Source organism: Camelina sativa, chromosome 11 (assembly GCF_030686135.1).
Source record: "Camelina sativa cultivar CO46 ecotype springtype chromosome 11, ASM3068613v1".
Classification (NCBI taxonomy): Eukaryota; Viridiplantae; Streptophyta; class Magnoliopsida; order Brassicales; family Brassicaceae; genus Camelina; species Camelina sativa.
The window spans coordinates 19,783,098-19,798,925 of record NC_141890.1 but is presented as its reverse complement, the minus strand read 5'-3'; the positions used below and the strand labels follow the sequence as shown (position 1 = coordinate 19,798,925).

The 15,828-nt window shown below is 35.0% G+C and overlaps 2 protein-coding genes across 2 annotated transcripts; both read right to left on the bottom strand.

Annotated features, from left to right (window-relative positions):
- Positions 1 to 138: 138 nt before the first annotated feature.
- LOC104773441 (transmembrane 9 superfamily member 12) lies at positions 139 to 3,064 on the bottom strand. Its single transcript, XM_087475581.1, has 2 exons — positions 2,732 to 3,064; positions 139 to 2,335 (listed from the first exon to the last, which is right to left on the bottom strand). Exon 2 carries the CDS (start codon positions 2,324 to 2,326, stop codon positions 368 to 370), a length of 1,959 nt encoding a protein of 652 aa, XP_087331707.1. The 5' UTR covers positions 2,327 to 2,335; positions 2,732 to 3,064; the 3' UTR covers positions 139 to 367.
- A 3,482-nt stretch (positions 3,065 to 6,546) lies between these two features.
- Positions 6,547 to 7,068, bottom strand: LOC109131567 (uncharacterized). Its single transcript, XM_019242663.2, has one exon. It carries the CDS (start codon positions 7,024 to 7,026, stop codon positions 6,832 to 6,834), a length of 195 nt encoding a protein of 64 aa, XP_019098208.1. The 5' UTR covers positions 7,027 to 7,068; the 3' UTR covers positions 6,547 to 6,831.
- Positions 7,069 to 15,828: the final 8,760 nt, after the last annotated feature.

Genomic DNA, 15,828 nt, shown 5'->3' with positions numbered 1-15,828 from the left:
CTGTGCAGCATATCAATCATTAATCTGTTTTGCCACTTGACAACAGATTTGTACACTAATTTCCCATATAGGGCAGACGCATGAAGCTCATCTGTGCAACCAATGAGAACAAGAAAACACGATCCAAAGGAAACCAAAAGCAGAAAGGCAAAGTTGTTTATTTTCTACTCAAAAGTTTAAAACAAAAACATGAGGGGCCCGGAGTTGTGAGAAAAAAAACATATAAGGAGGATACAGGTCCGAAAAAAAATTAAAACAGTAAAATATAGTTGACTCTACAAGTCTAGTACTGACAAAAAAAATAACAACACCTGAAATTGCTTTAGACAAAGCAGAGATCGATGGCTGAGATTTTGTCGTCAAGGTATCAATCGATTTTGACAGAGGAAAAGAGATAGTGGACGAAGTAAAAGGAGGTGAGGAAGCCAATGGTTCCAGTGGCAAGCATGATTGCAATTGCCATGAGCAGAGAGTAACCAATGTAAAGCATGGCTGAGACGGGTCCGCTCAGACTTTGCAGATCAAAGACCAAATAGTTGATGGAGTAAGCAAAAACGTACAATGCGACTGAACCAGACGCATAGAAGGCTTTCCACCACCACCTCCAATCTTCAACGCAGAGGTGCATATAGGTCAAGACCACTGATACTTCTGCACACACAACTACCAAGAGGAGCAGGACTATGAGTAAGAAACCAAATACGTAGTAGAATCTCCCTAGCCATATGCTGGAGAAGATGAAGAACAGTTCTATGAATAGCGTTCCAAAAGGAAGGGTTCCTGCCCCAAGGACTAGAAGCCATGAGGGGTACTTCCGTTCCGGGATTTCCCTTGGAATCTGGTTGGTTCTCACTGGAAACTGGATTGCTTCTGCTCGTGTGCCTAAGAATCCTCCAAACAGGGTGAGAGGAACTGAGATGCAGAACCAGAGAGCCAAGAGCTCAAAGTACAATGAGATTGGGATAGCTCCAGTGCTGTTGCTGCTCCAGAGAAGGAAGTTCAACACTGTTAGTATAACAAAAGCAATACCCGGGAAGAAGCATGCAATGGACCATGAAAGCGATCTCCATCCTTCTGAAGTTCCCTTGACGGTTCTCCAGAGACGAACACCAGCGTACCCAGCAGCAATACCCAAGAAAAGATAGAGAATAATCATCCCTGTTAGTAGCATTCCTCTTGAAGCAGGCGACATGAATCCAAGTGCAGCGAAAACAATGGTGACAACAGCCATTCCTGTAATCCGAACCCCGTCTCCCACCATAATGCATAGAAGCTTTGACATTTCTGGTTCTCTGAACACATCTCCGACAACAAGTTTCCATCCAGAGAGCTCCTCATTCATCTGTGCCTGTGCTTCCTTGTCCAATTCCTCGTACTTGGTCAAATCCCTTCTCACTGTCCTCAGGAATATGACAAAAACTATACCGGCGAGAAAGAAGATCACCATAAGCGAGTTCAGAATAGAAAACCAATGAACACGAGCACCTTCCATTTTCAGATAGGCATCCCATCTGGATGGCCATCTTGTCTCACTCTTAACAAACTCGACTTCATAAGTGAAGGTTATTCTTTCATGTTCTTTGATGATCTGAGCTTTGTCAAGCTCCAATGGACAGTTAACTGAAGGAACGGAGTCATACATGTGAAGTTTTGTCATCTTCTCAGGATCATACTTAACACTGCAGGGAACAACCTCAAATCCAACAATCTCATAGCCGAGGGCCTTCTTTTTATCAGCTTCAGAGATGACACCCATACCTTCTTCGCCAGTACCAATGACCTCCATGACATTGCCTTCGTATTCATGAACCAAGACCTTAAACTTGAGGTGATTGATGATGTAATCATCATTGCTGTTTGGTGGCGAATAGCCAACAGGATATCCAGTCCACTGGATAGTAACCCCATTTTGCTTAGCGAATCTCAAAGCTGGCAAGTTATCCAGAATCATATTCACTTGATACAACTCGCGGGTTCTCTGTTTCAAAAGCTTGACCTCATGCTCATTCAGAGGGCTGGTGGTGCATAGGTAGAGAGACTCGTTCGTCCTCATCCGAAACCTGTAAGCAGAGCTATCAATCTGATCCCCCATGAGAAGTTCCCCAAGATTCTCAGCACTTTTCTTGATACCCTCGAGTGGTGGGCAGTAAGGAAGGCTATAGAAGCTGAAAGGAAGCTCAGTTTCAATAGAAGTCAAAGAATTGACTTTGGCAAAGATAGAGTCTCCATCTGAATACGTATGCATATAACTCCCTGGCAGGTAAAACCCATTGCAAAGCTGAGTAACAAACACAAGCAACACGAAAGCTCGGTACACACCAAACATTGTCCCTTCCTGTATCAAAATAAAAACCATCTCTCACATTAGTAACCCTTTCTACTGTAACAGATTCATCAGGCACATTCTAACGAATCCATATATACATATAATAGAGAATACAGAAAGAAACATTCTCAATAAAGAAGAAAGTGAAAATCGAAGAAGAATACAACAGAGCACAATGTTACTATGCATGTAGAAGATCAGATTCGTAGCAACCAGAATCGGAATCAATGTATTCAAAGGAATCAGATCGGTGGATTCAGAAGATCAGATCTCAAGGGATCATAAACGTAAAACTTAACCTAATTGACAAATTGGAACAACCGAATACGAAAAAGCTGAAGAATACGAAAAAAACGCAGATGCGAAGAACAGATCTCACAGTGAAGAGAGTTATCGGGAGCAAACCTGAGACAGATCCAGGTAAAGGAGATGTATCTACGACGGAGTCAGATCTAAAAGATGTACAACGAGAAGAGGGACTTGTGTGTCGAGATCGCTCACGCTGATGATAAAGAGTCTCTCTCTCTCACACTGCTTCCTCTCCCTTTGATTTGGTTTTGGTTGCTTAATGCGTTCGCAAAGAGAGAGAGCGAATAACGAAAATCAAGAAAATCGTGGGTGGGTTGGGTAATTATCCTCTGCAACGCCTTTATAATGTGTCGGTGCGCAGTGATTCATTCACTTTTCCTAACTTCGTCCATCTAAAGGTCTAGATTTTTAGTGACACATTTTTTAAACAAAATAAAGTTTTATGACCATGTATTTTTTATATTATTAACTAAAGGAACATTTTTAAAAGAAAAAAGAAAAAAAAAAAAGGATAAAAAAACATTTATGGGATTTATATGCTACCATTTAAAAAAAAAACATCATTTTGTTACTTTGGATAGGAAAATTTGTTTACAAGATATATAAAAGTTACTCTATTTCACTGGTTGTGAAACGACATATTAGAATTTAAAATTTTCCAAGATATTATATGATATCTCTTATGTTGCACAATATTTTACTTTTTATACCACTAAATATATGAAATATAATTATTTTAATTTTATAGCATCAATTTATATGAACAATGTAAATATATTTCTTTAGAGATTTTGGCGTTGATCATTGATCTAGTGTGGATAACAATATAACAGTAACTGTTAATACAAACATAAAACCACACATCACAAATCAAGACAATAAAACTTGTATGTTTTTCACCATAGCATGACACATCAGTTTTAAAATTCAGGTGTTGACACATCATTTAAAATCAAAAGCCAATAAAATTATAACAAATAATACACATCAGCATTTTTAATCAGTAATAATCGTTTTCTATTCCATGTCACTTTCTCTCTATTCAGAAAACCTAGCCACTGTTCCTTTGTTAGTTGTACAGAGATGTCGACAAAAGTTAGAAATCAAAAGCTTTCAACTTCTTCTAGTGATGTCTCATCTCGAGTTGTATCTTGATATCTGTCATGTCGGAGTTAACGAGATTGTGGCCGAAATGGATCCCTGATTTCAAGTGTTTAAGGCTATGGATGGTTTTGGAAATATATAGTTAATCTAGTTGGAGGAATGAACAATGATTAGACATTACTGGCTTAGGGACTCTAAACTCGAACCTAAACCCACCTTGAAGAACTTGATCGAGCATGGAGGTTGAAGCTAATACAAATCATAAATATTAAGGAATCATATTTAGGGATTTCTGAAGAAGCTTTGTGGCACTCTAACTTCAGAAAATTTGCCTATGGCTACGGCGAAGGCTTACCATATGATCCCTCCGAGAGTGATATCCACGCTGTCTTCTCACACAGTAAGTGTAGTTTGCGTTTCTGAAGTTTCAGTATCTCTAAATGGGTTTTACTTATGCCTTTTTGTTTGTACAAATTGTAGATATTATGAAGTTGTTGATGTCAATCTTACTCGAGATAAGAGGACTGGTAAATCAGGATTTTGCGTTCGCTGCGTATGAAGATCAAAGAAGTACCACTCTTGTTGGTTATTGAAGCTCTTCTTTTGATGACTCTTGCACATTGTTTTTATGTAGATTTCGGTGTAATTTATTGATTTGAATGGAGCTGAAGTGTTAGTGAAGGTCATTAGGATGGATAAACCATTGTGGCAAACATGTTAAGTGAGAAGAAGAGGATGAAGAGTATGTAGAGATTTTGAAAGGGGAGGGAGAGTGTACTCGTGGGGTTTCTTGCATAGTGTTTACATGCAATCGATCTTGAATAAACCTTTTTATGTCGCCAGGTTCACTAAGAAGCAATAACTTGGATTCTAAATAAAGATGGACATCCTCATTCACACGCAAACAATTTGTACTTCTCCACAAACATACATAATTAAAAAATTTGACAGTTCTTCACGATAATTCCATCAAACTTAAAAGCTAATTCAGTATCATCAATTCCAAAAGCTAATTGGCCTGAGCTACTACTACTTTTTAATGAACAATTGTAAAGAATATGAGATTGGACAAGTGAATTATTCAACAATTTCAAATCTTTTTTGTAGAATATATCGCTTATCCTGTTTTGGAAATGGGAATCTGAGCAAATCTCTGTTTTTGAGTGGGTTTGTATATATTACACTATTACTCTGTAAATGAATGACCGTAAGCAAAACCTTTATATGGGCCAGAATTTTGACTGTGGGCTTTAACAACGAAGCTCATTCAGTTAATCAAACAACAACGTTGCTTGAGTGAAATGTTAGCGTGTGTGGCACACCGTAGCCATGGAACTTTTGTTGCTCGTCTAACTTATAAGTTGTAAGTCGTAACTCGTCAAAGTTAATCGGAAAAATGAAGAAAAAAGCTTTCTCTCACTCTAAGATCTGAGAGAGTGAAAAATTTCTCAGAAAAACCATCCGATTTTACAATATATTTTTCTTTCGAATTATATTTTTTGTATTTTTTTTGGTATTTTTCATTTGTTTAGTAAAAATAAATTGTTTGTCTATTTTTTAATTAAATTAATAAAAAAATATAATAATGAAATAATAAAAACAACTTCTATTTGAGTTCAAACCACTTCTATTAAATTAAGATTTTTAAAAAATACTAAAATACGAAATAAAAATATTTCATAAAAAATATATATATAGAAGTAATCCCGCGGCGTAGCGCGGGTTTAACCTAGTGTATATAAAAACACTTGAAATTAAGTAGGCTAAAAAATAAGTTGTCTTTTTTTTATAGAGAAAATGGTTGTTATCGAGTTTTGGAGGCGGATCTTCTTTGGATTGGCTTATTTGGTGTGCTAAAGTCACATCTTCATATGATAGTTGACCACATCATAGCTATACAACCTCCTTTGACATTAATTGGACCAAATATTCTTCTTTGGCGCTCTAAAATAAGACGAGTTTAAGCCAGCTTTCGCTGCTAAAAACAGAAGATCTAATTATCAAAACAAAAAAAAAGATATCAATAACAGACGTGCGGTCTCACGTACTCGTAGATAGAGTTTTATTTAATCTTGTATGTTGTGTAGACAAGTATCATCTCTGCATCGCATGTCCATACGTATTGACGATTTGGATAAAAGTAGGTAAGCCACTGCTTTGTATTCCATCACGCCGGGCTGGAAAGACATGTTTCTAAGTATATTGGATTGATAAAATATATTCGTTCTTGTATCTCTTCATTGCGATACTCACCATATTCCAAGTATATTGGATTGTTGCACCTTTAGTGTTCAACTCGTGAATGATCGGAAAACTTGTGATCAGATTTAGTTTTTATCTCTTTCGTTTGTATAAGTTGTATTGGCTTTTCGTTGTTAGTTTTTCCTCATTTACTGTAAATGTATATCTAACTTTAATTTGCTGATCTATACATCTTCTTACACACACACAAAACAAAACAAAAAATGTAAATATGGATTTCTTAATTAATCTTTGAATTACTTAGTTTTTTTTTTTTTAATTTTATTTTAATTTCTGAAAAGTGCAAATATGGTTTTTAATTTATGTACATCGAATCAGTACATTTTTTTAATGGCGAAATGAATCAGCACATTTATATATACTAAATGTTCGTATTGTTACTTCGGCCTTTTTCCTTAATACATTTTGCTCGCAAAAGAATTGTAGATGGGTTCCTTAACCGCATGTACGATTAGATTCAGTGGACACAACTTGTGGTGCTTTATTTAAAGGATCAGATTCGATCAACTTCCTTCTCTTCACTAGTAAATTTGCCATTGCACATGTTATTAATGAATATATATAGTTCATATATTCTTCTTTTTTATGAAGGAATTCGATAACTACACATAACAAAATCAATACAAAATAGTGTCGACCTCGACCATGTATATAAGCAGATTCTTTGAATGGTATATATTACGTAATCAAATTGAACGAACAAAAGGGACATAAATAAAATTCATCTGGATCAATAGTATCAGCCACTGAGCCACATATCCTTTCTTGGTCGTGTCACTGTCTTCTCACACTACAAAACCCAACTTTTCATCCTTCATAGTTCATAGTTCCTAAAGACGGGAAAGGGTGGAGCTTGCTGGAAAATAAGAGACGATGATTATGGGAGACGGAGTTCTTAGGGACTCGGGTTTGCTTTTCCGTCTTTTTAAAGTAGACAAGACTTCCATGTTAGTGTTGTCGGTTGTGTTAACCCGCGAACTTGAGTTCGGAACAAAGCAAGCGAAGAAGAGCGTAAAGAGAGACATCTTTGGGATTTTAAGACTTGAGTGTTTGAGTAATTGAGTTTGTATGTTAATTTGAGCTTCTACTATAAGGGTATATATAAGGGGATGTTGAAGGTATTCATTGAATCTTGAATCTTGAATCTTCTTAGGACACGTCTCTATCTGGAAAGTGACTATTTCTTGTTGGGCAAGTTTAATAGTTTTGTTGTCCGTCATTAATAATGTATACCTTGTATACTTGAACCTCAAGGACTTTTGACTCTCCGTCTAAATTATTCAGCAAGAAGACTTCGAGGCCCACAATCAAAGCCATCGCCAAAGATACAAGAATAAACTTGATCTATTTATCTTTTTGTTACTAATAACTAGGTTTGACCCGTGGTTAAAAGCCATCGCAATTTTTTTAAAAGCTTTTGATTATATTATAAATAGATCAAGTTTTTTTGAGTTTTAATATAAATGTTATATTGTTATATATATGTGTTCTCACAGTAATTAATAATTTGTGTTATCTAAAGTATATATTATAAATAGATCAAGTTTTTTTCTTGTTTGTATTGGCACAGATAAGAAGAGTTGATGGTTCTGCTTTATTGGGTATCTTCTGTTTGATAGTTACCAATACAAAAGATCATTTACTGGATCGATTTACATATGGCCTGTTATAATGAATTGCAGCAATAACATAGCTATTACGAACTGGATTGTTTTGAAATCGATAATGATTAACCAATTTATAGATTTGAAATCGATAACTTGTGTGACTATTTTTTGTTGTTACTTGGACAGCCAAATGTTGTAAGAGTAAACATATTGATTATGTATTCAGTTTTGTTAAGACTTCAACAAATTAATTAGTTTGCCAACAAAAAAATTCTTACAGGATTATGTATGGAAGAAAATAAAGGCAAGATTTGGGTTGTTTAATGAATTTAGATCTGACAATTTCATATATATCTACATATGTTTTGCTTCGTAGGTGAAGCTTTATGAACCAAAAAAAGGAAGAAGCTAAGGCATTATCAATCAATCTAGACAAAGGTTAGAAACAAACACATATAAGTATATAGTTTTCTGTATCTATCGATGAAATAACTTAAATAAAGATTGAAGTTTGCTTGGTAATATATGATCTGACTTGTTCTCCTTTTCCAACACCCACTTTGAAAATGAGTCACCTGCAATTTTTTAAAAAATAAGACATATTTAATACGACATATAGAAGAACTTCATATAACACAATATCATCTGAGTAGATGTATAAGAAAGTGAACCATTGGAGATGTCATAATTAATTTGTTTGCTTGTGCTTTGGAATAAGGGTGTCAAGCTTGGTGATTTTAGGTGAGGTGAATGAAAGCCATAGTTTAGTTGCTTTCGCTTAAGAGAAGAGTGGAAGAGTTGGTGCTTGAACGTGAAGTGAAGGAAGAGTATTTATAGTGTATAGTTAAGATTGTAAGGTTTTTCATTTAGGATTCGCAAAAATTGTGATGAGCAAGTTTAGAAGATTTTGATTTGATTTCAAAATGAAAATTTCGGGAAACTATATTCGGAATATGCTTCTAATATCATATGTTTTAATGAGTGTGCTTTTATGTTTTGTGAGAAGATCTTATAATTGGAAAGTGAAATCATCTTACCTTATTTATTGTAATCTATCATTTGAAAACAGTTTTGTTATTCACATCATCCTAGATATTATCTTCTTTCTTTATTTGTAGAATTCCATGTTTACCTTATTTTTCTTTTATAGTTAAAAAAAGATATGATTAGTGCAATCGGATTTTGATTTGAGAATTAAAACCGACTCGACATTTAGGATTACACAAATAACCTTAATAAGCTTTGATTAATTGTCTAAACCTAAGAATTCTTAAACTGAGGAAAGCACTTTTTTCAATTTTTTTGTTAATGATTTGCTAATGACACATAAGCTGAGCCCTTTAGTTCCAGTTTTCGTTGAGAATAGCTTCCATTTGTTTTTTTTTGTAAACCACCAAAGCTGGGAAGTTTTTTTTAAACATAGTAATGATTATAGAAGTATCAACAAAATATTATTTGCCTAGTGTTTGTAGCTTAAACGAAAGCATGATGTACATAGCCTAAATCCTCTTATTATTAGACGATCGAATAGAAAAACCATTACGAAGTAACTTCACATATTTAAAATGAGATTTTGATTCGCCTTAAAAGTCTTCGTATCATTCCTTTTGCGACTACAACACCTTTTTTCCTCTTTGTTTTCGTCGTCATTTGAATTAGGACTTCTATCTTTTTTACCATGGTCAACCATTTTCTCATCATAACGCTTCTCTGGTCTCGCCTTGACCATGCGGCTCCTCTATCTATTTTGTTTGCTCTCATATCCTTCAAGTTTTACTATATTCCAAGTTTTGCTGTCACCCTTCAATGGTCTCAACAGAAAAGTCGTCTGTTGGCTAATATTTTGTTTGCTCTCGTATCTCTTTGTTGTGTATGTCTTAAATATTATCCACCGTCATCGCCTTAAATATTAGCCAACAGACGACTTTTTTTCTCCCTAATCCGCCCTCAACTACAAACGATCTCTCGATGCTCTCTTCTCTCATGTTATTACACTACATAGTGTTTCTATAGAAGACGATAAGTAAATTGGAAAATAAAGCGGGATAATTAAACCTTAGAGCATCTCCAATGATCTTTTATTTTTACCTCTATAATAGAGGAATTCTATAATAGAGGTGAGTTTTACTCCAATGGTCCTCTATTCTCACCTCTAAAATAGAGATTGCTATTTTTTTCTTTATTTATAGAGTAACTCTATTTTTTTTTTACAAAGGTTCTTCTAAAAAAATAGCAATCTCTATTTTAGAGGTGAGAATAGTGGATCATTGGAGTAAAACTCACCTCTATAATAGAGTTCCTCTATTATAGAGATAAAAATAGGAAAAACCATTGGAGATGGTCTAAGAAGCGTCACCGAACCTTCTCCATGCAGCTGCCAAGGCAAGTGCCAGTTTTAATCAAAAAAATTCCTATACTTTCGCGAAAGTTTTCAACCTGAATACCACATACACCCAAAAAAAAAAGTAGAGTTATAGGCTCTGATTGGTAACGGTTGTTACTTATGGCTGTAAAGACTTTAATTTTAAAATTTTAGCTGTAGAAAATTTGGTTGTAGATGCTTTGACTATACAAACTTTAACTGTTAAATTTTGATTGGTAACAAACACTTTTAAAGTTGTAACTGTTACTTTTATTATTAAAAATATTGAAATGATGATAATAATGATGATAATAAAAATAAAAATAATTATTATTGAAATGGATCTTAAAAGAAAGATAAAAAAATAAGAATAATTATTTTATAAAAATAAAATATGTAAAATATATATAGAAACTTGTGGAGAGCTTTATTATGATTTCAATCATCATGGAAAATAAAAAAGAGAAAAAAGAACTATCGTTTTTTTTTTGTACACCAAAAAAACTACAGTTTTTATTTATTTATTTTTAACAGCCAAAAAAGTCTCACATTTGTGGCTTTAAAAATTTGCACGTACAAACAAAATAAATGGGCAGTTATACTTTTAAGGTTTTTAAAAATAATAAAGCAATGAAAGGATGATCGGTAAAATTTTGGCTTTTAAGACTTTAAATTAATTTTAAAGTCTTTAAAGTTTCTCCCAATCAGAGTCGTAATCGTGTGAGCTTTAAACTTAATTACAAACCAAACACAACATACGAAATGGAGCGAAAGTTGGCCACCACGTAATGTGTTCAATTTTGATTAAAGAAATTGTTTGAAATATAGTTAAAGCAGGATGTATCTACCTCTGGAGATTGGATTTAGGCTTCATATTAGTAATAAGCTTAGTAGAATAGGCGCTACTGCTGGAAATCCAGATCATTAGCCATATTTATAGAGGATATAAGTTTTCTTATAAATAAAACTTATAGTGGTCATACAAATACTTAATGAAATTGTTTAAGCAAAGATAAAATGGTTTTAAAAAACGAATGAAATGGAGTTTACCTTAAATGTGATTGCCAAACTCCTATTTCAACAAAATGTGAGTGCAAAGTCGAATTAACCATGTACTCCAATTTTTTTGTGTTTAATTTTGGCGTTATCGGTAAAGACATGAGAAAAGAAGACAGACACGTACCTCACATGAAGAAGTTAGGGAGTTGGGTGATGTCCAAACCGCAGAGCTATGAATATCCCGAGACTGAATAGTCTCCAGAACTCTGGATTTACGAAAGTGATTGATGTTCGAGAGAAGTTAGTCCCAGTCCCACTTGTGTTGTAATGTTTAGATTTGAAAAACGATTAACTACATATGTTAAACATGCATGGGGCATGTATGAACGGGATTGAACATTGAAGGCTAACAAAACAACCATAAAAGTTGTTGACGGGAATAGTCTCCATTTTAACGGGAACATATATATGAAACCTTCAGAAGCCCGTACTAAGATATTTTAAGTAGGCTTTTCATCTCCCCCAAGGCCCCAACTTCTTCTATATGAAGTCTTCTCCTTTCAAAAAAATCCAAAGATCGATCCCGACGACAACCCTATTATAAGTCTGAAATCATGCTGGCCATGGATGAGGGAAGATGCTGTAGGAGAGTAAACGTGACTTGAATGGAGAGGTGGCTGGCTGTTGGTCTTCGATATCGTTGATCAAGCTGAATCGAATGCTTTAAACGTGAACCCTAAGAAAAGTAAAATAGATCTGGTGCTAATTATAGAGAGGAAGCATAAGCGTCTTTGAGGAGAATTCTGAAAGCCTACTCAACGACAACGTATCTTAGTACAAAACTACGAATCTGAAATCAAGATATACTACAAACCTGAGAGTTCTCTCTTCCGATGTTGGCACTGGGATGGTGGCTACGTTGGAGAAATATGAGTTTGCTGGGATTGATTGATATTTGTAGATTTAGAATATGAAGAGGTATAATTTATACCGTATAAACGTTTAATTATAATGGTTGTAATTAGTTTGGAAGACGAAAATATATATTGTATTGTAACCAAAAGAAATGGAACTTCCAGCGATTAATCTTGTTGATGTGGCAACTTAGTTGACGTGGCTTAATTAGAGAAGAGTTTTATTTCGCTTAGGTGGACACTCTCAAACGGCTCAAAATGTACCTTTTATTAGTAGTAATATATTTACTAGGTATCAACCCACACATTAACTTGATTTAAATAAAATTTATTAGTAGATTTATTGTTTGAGATTTAAGATTTTTTTATGTAAAACAAATTATGTAAGTAAAGTTTTTTTCGTTTATTCAAATTTGCGTTTATTTTCTGTAAAATACGTTTCATCCGTGAATTATTTAAACTTGAAAAAAAAATTCACATATTTTTATGTTTCACATTGTTATCTATATCACTATACTATTAAATAGATAAAGCAATATTTTTTAGACTAATCGATTTAATTTAAACTAATCCTAAGTTTAAAAATGCAATGAGAAAAATGTATAAAAATGGTAAATAAATGAATAATTTTTTTTATTGCTTGTGAAATGTAATTTACTTCTAATAATTAAATATGTTATGAAATTGATAATTAAATACATTTCTGGATTTTAATTGTTGATAAAATCTTTCACATTTAAAAACTAATAGAAACGAACATTATCTTATATATATGTCAATGACATATTTATGTAAATAATAATAAGATGTAAGAACATTTATTAAAAAAGGCCCACGAGCTACGTGAGCGTGATACCTCAGCTTTTTTGTGAGAGTTTCTCTATTAATATATAGAGGATTTTTTTATTGCTTGTGAAATGTAATTTACTTCTAATACTTAAATATGTTATGAAATTGATAATTAAATATATTTCTGGATTTTAATTGTTGATTAAATCTTTCACTTTTAAAAACTAATAGAAAAGAAAATTGCATTATATATATGCTAGTGACATATTTATGTAAATAATAATTACATGTAATAATATATATTAAAAAAGACACAAGAGCTATGTGAGCGCGACAGCTCAGTTTTTTTGTGAGAGTATTTCTTTATTATTATATAGGATATATTTTTTTTAATTGCTCGTGAAATGTAGTTTACTTCTAATATTTAAATATATAGGGGATAAAAAAATGATTTTTTTCTCACCTGTGTTTCTGAAAGTGTTTCTTTATTAATATATAGGGGATAAAAAATGATTTTTTTTTTTGCTTTTGTGTTATTTACGATTCATGCCATTAGTGTCCCTGAAGATCAAAGTTGTTTCTCTCTTTGGTTTCCGGCGACTGCTCGAAGAGGGTTTAATCTCTCTTTGTCCTCGCGAAAGATTTTAATCCTCTCAAATATCTCCAATCGGCTTAAGCCTTCAACCATCCATCAGGTTTTTCGATCTCAAAGTAAATCAGTTTTTTCTTTTTTTTTTGATATTTAGGCAATGGGTTTTCGTTACTATTGGTTGTATAGAACCCTAAGGTACCTTAGATTGTGGCAAACAAGATATTGCCTTACGTGAAGATTTGAAGATCTTTTTAGGGTTTAAGGATGATCGAATATAAAAGATCTAGGGGGTGTGTCGTGTACTTTTTGAACACTGAGAAAAACTTTTTGTGAGAGATTGTAACTTCAAGGCTAACAAAAAGAAAGCTAAGAAGGTGAGTGTTGTTCTCTTAGATCTATACTGGTGAGAGTTTAGATAGAGAAGAGAGGTGTGCTTAGATTTATTCTTGTAAACCGGATAAGAGTTTGATAAGAATAAATAGTAAAAACGTTTGCTTGGTGTTTTTCCAAGCAGGAAATTGTGGTGTCGGTCAAACAGGCTATTCAAGGTAACGACATGGAGGCCTGGTTTGCAGTTGAAGATGGCTGGATCGAACCAATGGTCAAAAATGATACGGGAGAATCGATGGCTAAACCTCGGAAGCAGTGGACTGCTAAAAAAAAGGCTGAGGCTAAACACAACTCTCAGGTCCTGTCGGTGATTTTCAACTCCCTGCCACTGGATCAGTTCAATAGTGTCTAGGGTTGTGTGGCAGCGAAAGAAGCTTGGTATATCCTCCAAGTTACCTTTGAAGGAACTAGCAATGTAAAAAGGACGCGCCTGGACAATCTGGCCTCAGATTTCGAGAATCTGTCCATGGAAGAAGGTGAGACTATTGCAAGCTACATCAGTCGCTTGAGTGCTATCGCACAAGAAGCTGTTATCATGGGAAAACTCTACAAGGACAAGAAGCTGGTGAAGAAATTTCTCAGGAGCATTCCGGACAAATTTCAACCACATAGATCTGCCATCGATGTTTCCTTGAACTCAGATGAGTTGAAGTTCACTCAAGTTGTTGGGATGATGCAGTCGTTTGTGATGCAGCTTAAGAAAAAGGAACATTGCACTAAACGATCATTTGCTCTTAAGGCTGTTGAAACTCCGAAGAATGCTGAGACACAAGATGTTGCAGATGAAGAAAAAGTTGGATTACTTGTTAGGAAATTTTTCAAAAAAATGGAGTGTGGTCAGCACAGAGGATCCCCATCTACAGTCAGAAGTGATTCTGAGAGGGACTTTAAGAGGGGGGATATGCAAGAGCGCCAATGTCTGGAGTGTGAAGGATAAGGACATCTCAAGGCAGAGTGCCCTTACTACAAGCGTAGAGGGTTGATGCAGTGTTATGGATGCAAAGGATATGGTTACTCCAAGGCTGAATGTCCTACTAAAGAGAGTAGATCCAAATCGTTTATAGTCTGGAGTGATAGTGACTCTGATGATAACGAGCAAGATGGTGAAGTTCTCAATAACTATGTGGCTCTGCTGGGAGTCATTGAAGAAGGCGAAGAGGTGGAACAAGGTGAAAAGGATCAACCAGCTGTTGTGTCAGATTCAGAAGATGACGAGGTGGATCTACCTCTTGAGGAACAGGGTTACCCTGTTAATTTCTAGTCTGGTTCAGAAAACTCAGGAGTATGATGTGCTGCTGGCTGAAAAAACAGATCTGCTGGCAAGATTCAACTCGCTGTCATCAGATCTTGAAGAGGAAAGAGCTAAGTCCCATGGACTAGAAAAGCAACTGGAAGAGCAGCTCAAAAACATCAGAATTCTAAGCAAGGGAACAAAGGATCTCGACACCATTTTGAGTAGCGGAAGGATGGGTAATACTAAGTGGGGACTTGGGTATCAAGGTAACGGTGCCTCAACATCCACGAAGTTTGTCAAGGGTCTTGATGCAGAAAACAAAGAAGCTACACCCATCCAATCAAGGACACAAGCGGTAGTCCCTATCAAAACCGATTCTCATCAAGCAAGAAATGTTCATCCGCAAAGGAGATTTCAGGCTTCTTACCGAGCACCCTTTAGAGCTATGCATGTGACTCAGTCATTGGATCCATATGGTTTGGCTGCAAATCACTACTCATCACATCAGGCATTTGGACCGGTCTATCAAGTTTCACGGAGTCGAAGGAATGGGTGTTGGTATTGTGGAAATCTAACTCAATTTAAAGCACAACGTTTTGAGTACAACAACGCATGTCAAGGACCACTCAACAAGTGACTTATCCTAGAGATATGAGACTACTCAACAAGCCGCTGTTTGTCAAAAAGAGAGGTATGTACTGTAATGTAGCACATGCTAAGGATAAGTTTGGTTTGGATCAAAAGAAGTGGTACTTTGATAGTGGCTGTTCTAGACACATGACTGGAGCTCATACCAACCTGTCAAAATTTGAGAATGTGTCTACTGGTCGGGTTACCTTTGGTGATGGAGCAAAAGGTGAAATCAAAGGGAAAGGTGTTACTGGTGGGAGTGCACAACCTAGTCTGAGAGATGTATTTTTGGTTGATGAGTTAAAGGCGA

Coding starts and splice junctions, on each gene's coding strand:
- LOC104773441 (XM_087475581.1), bottom strand. CDS start 2,326: ATGTTTGGTGTGTACCGAGCTTTCGTGTTGCTTGTGTTTGTTACTCAG.
- LOC109131567 (XM_019242663.2), bottom strand. CDS start 7,026: ATGTCTCTCTTTACGCTCTTCTTCGCTTGCTTTGTTCCGAACTCAAGT.